This window comes from Chiloscyllium plagiosum, unplaced genomic scaffold, assembly GCF_037043375.1.
Source record: "Chiloscyllium plagiosum isolate Xiang-an unplaced genomic scaffold, Cpla_swu_hap1 HiC_scaffold_35, whole genome shotgun sequence".
NCBI classification, from domain to species: domain Eukaryota; kingdom Metazoa; phylum Chordata; class Chondrichthyes; order Orectolobiformes; family Hemiscylliidae; genus Chiloscyllium; species Chiloscyllium plagiosum.
The window spans coordinates 16866393-16874971 of NW_028270173.1; the positions used below are offsets into that span (position 1 = coordinate 16866393).

At 43.7% G+C, this 8579-nt stretch overlaps 1 protein-coding gene across 1 annotated transcript in view; it reads right to left on the bottom strand.

Annotated features, from left to right (window-relative positions):
- LOC122541423 (complement factor B-like) overlaps positions 1-7409 on the bottom strand; it is a 44917-nt gene extending 37508 nt beyond the window's left edge. The window contains exons 1-2 of the mRNA XM_043678181.2: positions 7279-7409; positions 5022-5243 (exon numbers count right to left, since the gene is read on the bottom strand). Of these exons, the coding sequence (XP_043534116.2) occupies positions 5022-5243; positions 7279-7330 (274 nt within the window). The 5' untranslated portion in view covers positions 7331-7409. The remainder of the gene's footprint in view (positions 1-5021; positions 5244-7278) is intronic.
- Between the last annotated feature and the right edge of the window lie 1170 nt (positions 7410-8579).

Consider the following 8579-nt stretch of genomic DNA (forward strand, 5'->3'; position numbering starts at 1 on the left):
AAGAATAACAAAAAGATGGGGTACTGGGCTAATGGTCGGATACTTGGTAGTGTGGATGAGCAGAGGGATCTTGGTGTCCATGTACACAGATCTCTGAAAGTTGCCACCCAGGTAAATAGTGCGGTGAGGAAGGCATATGGCGTACTGGCTTTTATTGGTAGAGGAATTGAGTTCCGGAGTCCTGAGGTCATGATGCAGTTGTATAAGACTCTGGTGCGGCCACATCTGGAATATTGTGTGCAGTTTTGGTCGCCATACTATAGGAAGGATGTGGAGGCACTGGAACGGGTGCAGAGGAGGTTTACCAGGATGTTGCCTGGTATGGAAGGAAGATCGTATGAGGAAAGACTGAGACACTTGGGGCTGTTTTCATTAGAGAAAAGAAGGTTTAGGGGTGACTTGATTGAGGTGTACAAGATGATTAGGGGGTTAGATAGGGTTGACAGTGTGAACCTTTTCCCGCGTATGGAGTCGGGTATTACAAGGGGGCATAGCTTTAAATTAAGGGGGGGGTAGATATAGGACCGAAGTTAGGGGTAGGTTCTTCACTCAGCGAGTCGTAAGTTCATGGAATGCCCTGCCAGTAGCAGTGGTGGACTCTCCCTCTTTATGGGCATTTAAGCGGGCATTGGATAGGTATATGGAGGATAGTGGGTTAGTATAGGTTAGGTGGGCTTGGATCGGCGCAACATCGAGGGCCAAAGGGCCTGTACTGCGCTGTATTCTTCTATGTTCTATGTTCTATGTTCTATTTGATAAGGTTCCCCATGGTAGGCTCATTCATAAAGTCAGGAGGTATGGGATACAGAGAGATTTGGCTGTTTGGATTCAGAACTGGTTGGCTGACAGAGAGCAGAGAGTGGTTGTAGATGGAAAGTATTCTGCCTGGAGGACAGTGTTGAGTGGGGTCCCGCAGGGATCTGTTCTTGGGCCTCTGCTCTTTGTAGTTTTTATAAATGACAAGGATGAGAAGATTGAGGGATGGGTTAGTAAATTTGCAGATGACACAAAGGTTGGAGGTGCCATTGATAGTATCAAGAGCTATTGCAGGCTGCAGCATGACTTAGACTGGATGCAGAGCTGGGCTGAGAAATGGCAGATGGAGTTCAACCTGGATAAATGCAAAGTGATGCATTTTGGAAGGTCGAGCTTGAATGCTGTATATCGGATTAAAGACAGGATTCTTGGCAGTGTGGAGGAACAGAGAGATCTTGGTGTTCAAGTACATAGATCCCTCAAAATTTCCACTACAGCTCTACAAGTCCCTGGTGAGACCACACTTGGAATACTGTGTCCAGTTCTAGTCGCCCTAGTTTAGGAAAGATACAGAGGCTTTGGAGAGGGTGCAAAGAAGGTTTACTAGGATGCTGCCTGGATTGGAGGGCTTCTTTTATGAAGAAAGGTTGACTAAGCTCAGACTTTTCTCTCTGGAGAGAAGGAGGAAGAGAGGTGACCTGATAGAGGCATGGATAGAGTCAATAGCCAGAGACTTTTCCCCAGGGCAGGATTGACTGGTATGAGGGGTCATAGTTTTAAGATTTTAGAAGGAAGGTATAGAGGAGATGTCAGAGGGTAGGTTCTTTACGTAGAGAGTTGTGAATGTATGGAATGCGTTGCCAGCGGTGGTGGAGGAAGCAGAGTCATGAGGGTCATTTAAGCAACTGCTGGACATGCACATGGATAGCAGTGAGTTGAAGGATGCATAGATAAGGTTATTTTATTTTACATTAGGATTAATTCTCGGCACAACATCGTAGGCCGAAGGGCCTGTTCTGTGCTATACTTTTCTATGTACTATAGCTTTCATGAATTGCTGCGGTTTGTGAGGCAGGAACACAGGTCAAAACAACTCTGTCAAGCTTAACTAAGAGTAATTATAAAAAGGAATGAAAGGTAGCCTTACTGAAACATTCAAGACTCTTAGGAGATTTACAGGTGTATACGGAAAAGTTGATTCCCCACGTGGGAGAATCCAGGACCAGAGGGAATAATCTCAAAATGGGAGTGGGGTGCGGTGGGGTGGGGGGGGTCACTTAAGATAGAGATGCGGAGGAATTCCTTCTCTCCAAGGATAGTGAATCTATGAAATTCTTTATTGTAGAGAGTTCTTGAGGCTGGGTCATTAAGTAAGTTCAAAGCTGAAATCGACAGATTTTTGATCAGTAAGAGAATCGAGGGTTATGGGGAAAAAAAGGAGGAAAGTGGAGTTGGAATTATCAGATCAGCCATGATCTCATTAAATGGCAGAGCAGCCTTGATGGGCTGAATGGCCTACTTTTGCTCCTATGTCAGATCGTGTACCTTGCAGCACTGTCACTGCTGTGTGCCTGTGATGAAGGGATTGAGTATTTAAGTATAAATGGATGCGGTCTATTGGGTTAGTTGTTTTACCTTGGTTGATATCGGGCTTTCTGAGTGATGTTGAAGCTGTACTTATTTAGGCAAGTGGAGACTATTTCATTACATGCCTAATTTAACACTTGTAGATACTGGACAGGTCCAGTGACTTACCCACTGCAGAATTCCTAGCCTTTGATCTGCTGTAATAACTACACTATTTGTAAGGTGAGTCCTGTTCAGTCTCTGAGCAATAAGAAATTAAGAACATAAGAACTAGGAGCAGGAGTAGGCCTTCTGGCCCGAGCCTGCTCCACCATTCAATAAGATCATGGCTAATCCTTTCGTGGACTCAGCTCCACCTAACCGCATTTTCACCATAAGCCTTAATTCCTTTAATTTTCAAAAAAGAATCCACCTTAGCTTTAAAAGCGATTACTGAAGTAGTGTCAGCTATTTCCCTGGGCAAGGAATTCCATAGATTAACAACCCTCTAGTTGAAGAAGTTCCTTCTCAGTTCACATCTAAACCTGCTACCTCTATCGGGGTATGTTACTGGGATACACTGACTTTTCATCCCCCTCTCTCTCTGGGACCGGGGTGTGTTAGATACACTGTCCTTTCCCCTCTCTCTCTCTCTCTCTCTCTGGGACTGCGGTGTGTTAGATACACTGTCCTTTCCCCCCCCACCCTCTCTCTCTGGGACCTGTGCCAGATAGACTGTCCTTTCCCCCCCTCTCTCTGGGACTGGGATGTTATAGATACACTGTCCTTTCCCCCCTCTCTCTCTGGGACCGGGGTGTGTTAGATACTCTGTCCATTCCCCGCTCTCTCTGGGACCAAGGTATGTTAGATACACAGTCCACCCCCTCCCCCCTCCCGCTCTCTAGGACCAGAGGGCCATGCCCTCTTGTCCTAGTTTCATCTACCAATGGAAACATCCAATCTATTTCTATTTTATCAATCTCCTTCATAACTTTATATGTTTCTAAAAGATTTCCCCCCCCATTCTTCTGAATTCTAATGAATATAATCCCAATCTACTCAGCCTCTCCTCATAAGCCAACCCCCTCAACTCCTTTCTTAAGTAAGGAGACCAAATCTGCATTCGGTACTCAAGGTGTGGCCTCACCAGCACCTTGTACAGCTGTAACATTACCTATTTGCTTTTAAACTCAAACCCTTTAGCAATGAAGGACAAAATTCCATTTGCCTTACTAATTATTTATCGAACCTGCAGACCATCCATCTGCGATTCATGCACAAGGACACCCAGGTCCCTCTGCAAATCAGCATGCTGCAACTTTTTTACCATTTGAATAATAATCTATTTTGCTGTAACTACAACCAAAATATATGACTTCACATTTACTAACATTGTATTCCATCAGCCAGACCTTTGCCCATTCACTCAATGTATCTATGTTCCTCTGCAAAGTTTCACAGTCCTCTGCACACTTTGCTCTACCACTCATCTTAGTGTCATCGGCAAATTTTGACACCGTACATGTGGTTCCCAACTCCAAATCATCAAAATAAATTGTAAATAGTTATGGTGCCAACACCAATCCCTGAGGCACACCATTGTCACTGATTGCCAGCCAGAATAGCACTCATTTATCCCCATTCTTTACTTCCTGTCAGTCAACCAATCCTCTATTCACACTAATACTCTACCCCTAACACCATGCATCCTTATATTATGCAGCAGCCTCAGGTGCGGCACCTTGTCAAAGGCCTTTTGAAAATCTAGGAACACCATATCCACTAGGTCCCCATTGTCCACCTTGCTTGAAATGCTTCATAGAATTCCAAAAGATTTGTGAAGCATGACTTGCCCTTCATGAACCTTTGCTACATCTGTACAATGGGACAATTTCTTTCGAGATGCCCTGCTATTTCATCAAATAATAACCCCAGGATGTTGCTAGTTGGGGATCCAGCAATGTTCGGGGATGTGGTTAGATTTTCTGTTATTGGGAATGGTCATTGCATGTGTGGCACAAATGTTACTTGCTGTTTATCAGTTCAAGCCTGACTGTTGTGCAGTTAGACACAAGTAGTTTCAGTGTCTGAGGAATTACGAATGATGTTGAACATTGTGCAATCATCAGCAATGCTCCAGCTTTTGATTTTAAATCGAGATGAGAAGCTTCTAAAATATATTAGTCTCCCGTACCTGCCGGGGGTTACGTTCCAAAACCTACCACGGAAGCCTGAAACCTCGGACAGGAGCGAACCCATTAATTTAATGGGAACGTACCATCCCGGCAACCTCCTGGTCGCTGGTGCTGGAATGTTCCCTATAATATGCTCGGGCTGTGGTAAACCGCAGGTAATTGAAACCACGGAAAATGATTTCACGGATGGGGGGTTACCCTGCAATTGAAGCTGGTTAGGTCTAGGATACTACCCTGAGGAAATTCTACAGAGATTTCGAGCTGAGATGACTGACCTCCAACATCAGCAATCTTCCTTTGTGCCAAGTATAACTCCAACTGGTGGTGGGATCCCCCAATAACATTGGCTTCAATTTGATAAGGCTCTAAGGTATCAAACTCAGTCGAGTGGTGCCTTGATATCAAATGCAGCCACCCTCCCCTCATTTAACAGCAGAAAGCAAATATTTCATCTTTTCCATACCATTCTAGGAACGAATGAAGAAAAATGATTAAGATTTTCACCTCTGCACTCTGCCTTTGAAATGATCCGTCCATGGTCATTTCTCATTAAACTCCATTGGCCATTTCTTCTGCAGGTCCGGCTTGGTACTGGATATGCATAAAACCCGGAGGGACAAATGTACCTTAAGATGCTCCCAACTTCCCCACCATTGGACAGTGTGATCCTCCCACCTTTGATTGTGATGTTGGGATTACATGTGATGCCATCATTTTCACTTTCACCTATAATCAAAGAATGTAAATCAGACAGTACATGATGTGAACCCAGAAATTCACAACCCTTAAATCTCAATATCCAGAGTGTTGGATTTCTGAAAAAAAGACTTGTACTCATCAGGGTATTTTGCAAGAATTTACCATTCAAGGGGCAGCCCGACAGTTATCTTGCATGAGAACAGTCTGATACTCTGACTGGTGGAGGTATTGCCATGAATTGTACACCAGTTAATGATAATTGACAGTTAACAGCCAGCTTCTGTAAGCAGGCAGGTTGAATCTGATTGATTAAGCTATTGTCCTGAACCAGCGAGTGGACACCATCTGCTTTGTAGAGTTGAAAGAGACATAGTGTTTGTAAATGCTCTTTCTAACATGAAATACAAATATGCAATGTCACATGCAGATACAACCATACATGTGCACACAGATGCATGCTCACACAGACATGCTCACACACGCACACTGACAGAACCATTGACACAATATACTCACATACCGAAACACACATTCTTGCCTCCCAATGGGTAGATGTACCTAAACCTCCACACATTGACACAAGGCTCACATACATCCTCTCACAGCAACACAGGACTGAGGGCTGTGAATAATGAATGGGGCAAGTGAGTGAACATGGATTGATTGTAAGAGAAATGGAGTGAGGATGGTGAGTGTTCACTGAGGGATCTTTTGGGAATGATTGTGGACGGTATCTATGGAGAATGGGAGTGTGGAGAGGGTCAACAAAAGGATATGGATCGAAAGGGGGGGAAGGTAAATGGAAGACATGAGGATGGCAAGTGTTTACTAAGGAACATATAGGACATGAGGGTGTAAAATGTTTACTGGTGGATATAGAGTGTGTTCAAGTAAAACGTGTCTACTGAGTGATGTGGAGGGAAGGAGTGAAGGTGGAAGGAGGGAGTCAAGCAAGTAAGGATGTATCCTGAGGGATAGGGAGTGAGGGGATCAGGCTGGAGAGTATGGGGGCAGTAAGGAATATGGAGGGAAGGAAGGTGGTGAATATATACAGAGGACAATGGAAAAAGTGAGGATGAGGAGTCTTTATGGAGAGAACAGGAGTGAATAATGGCAGCGTGTGTATATGGAGGAAGTGACTCTGGTTGGATGTATAGGGCAAGACGTTGATACATTATCAGGAGAGAAACTGGAGAAGGTGAAACAAAGCTCTAATATAAACATTAGAGACTTTTGAACAGGCTGGAACTTTACATTCTGGAAGGGAGAATGCTCAAGGGTTAGAAGTCTTTAAAATTAAAAAGTGCAGATGCAGAGAGGACCTTTCCACTAGTAGGTCAGAGAGCAGAGTTTGGGGACTTCAATATTCACAAATAAATCCAATCAGGAATTCAGGAGAAATCTTTTCTTTCAAAGACTGACAAGAAGGTGGAACTGTCTCCCACAGAGGCACATTTTTAAAAACTCATCATAGAATGTGGACATTCTAGCTAAGCTAGCATTTACTGCCCATCCCTATTGCCCAGAGGGAAGTTAAGAGTTAACCAAATTGCTGTGGGTCTGGAGTCGCAAGAAGGCCACAGCAGATAAGGATGACAGATTTCCTTCCCTAAAGGACATTAGTGTACCAGAATCAACAATGGTCATTGTTAGACCTTTAATTCCAGGTTTATTATTGAATTCAATCTCCACTATTTACCATGGTGGTGTTTGAACCCAGGTCCCCAGATCACTAACTGAGTTTCTGGATTAATACTGTAGTGATGATACAACAAGGCCATTGCCTACCCTCACAGTCAAATAGAATCGATAGAAAGGGAATCTGGATTAAACACGAGGGAGGGATTAAGGGGGTGTAATGTTGTGCTAATAACCTGACCCACTGCTTGAAAAACCAAGTCATTTTGCCTGATATGAGGGAGTTTTAACAATGGCACAATAGGCATCTTTCAACCCAGCATGCATACAAAGCTCAGAAACATAACAGACCTTGTCCAGTCTGGATGTTGCTGATAAACAAACGCTTGCCTTCCTGATGGTTTGAATTTGAGGGTTCACTTACCACTCACAAGAAAAATGAAGAGATTCAAGGCAGCAATCCTGACCAGTCCCATTTCTAACCTCGCTGGTGGATAATGCTGCACTCAATGGGACATAGACTGTGTTCTCAACGCTGATTAAACAATCACTTCCCAGCAATGGCAGTGTAAACACGGACAACCTGACCAATGAAGTTATTTAATAGATAACGTCGTTGCCATTGCTTACGTCGCCCCATAAATCAATCAGACCTCGTTTGGCCAATTGTTCTGCATTAATCTCCCTGCAAATACCACAAGTTAAGTAAATAGAGGTTAATGTGGTCTGGGTCCTATATTACTACCTGATCATACACAGCCTGAGAATGTTGCAGAATCATATATCTCTGTCCTGCTGTCTATGCCTTGCTCTATCTATGAGTGCATCAATATCTGTCAGCTTTTGAATTTCATTGTCTGTTTATGTTGAGTAAAAGAGGCTTCAGTTATGCCGCTGATGCTGGGCACAGACCTGGCTTTCGTAGCTTTGTACCATATTTGGCATGGATTTGTAGCAAACGGGTTTTGGTGTATGTTGGTACAAGTTGGTTCATCTTTCAGGGGTGATGGCCTCACCAATTGGAGTCAAACAGCTTATGGTATGATTTGCCTGTATAGTACACAAAACAACATTTTTCACAGCATCTCAGTACATGTGACAATAATAAATCAATCAATGTATTTGGTTTAAAATTTAAACAAAGTCTGGCAGTTAACTCTTAAGTATCTTTAACTGGTGCAATCACCATGGCAATGCCTCTACCAATCAAGATTCCACAAGATCCACCTCAGCAGAAGGCTCCAATGTCCAATTCTCATTGTGGCCAATCTTTATTAGTAGAGATGGGGATGATGCTGGGAATGGACAGAATTATTCATTCTGATCTGGAAAATTCAACACAGAGTCTAATTGACAGTAAACACTGGGACGTAGGCAGCCACAAGAGCTGGACCGTATTGGGCATTCTTGTCTTGAGTCAGTTTCATTCCAGCATCAGTGCTCATGGACTACTGCACTGTCAGAGGTGCATTCTTCAGATGAGACAGACTCACCCTCTCAGGTGGATATTAGAAACCCCACAGTCGCTGTTCAGAAGAGCAGGTTAGTTCTCCAGAGTTTCCTGAGCAACGCCTGATGTGGATTTTCTACTTTGTATTTTCCTTTACACACAAACATGCAGGGCCCATCAAACATGTTCCACCATTCAATGAAATCAGGCTGATTTTTTTTGTGGCCTCAACTGCACTCTCCTGCCTCTGCCCAAATGAACTTTGACCCCCTTAT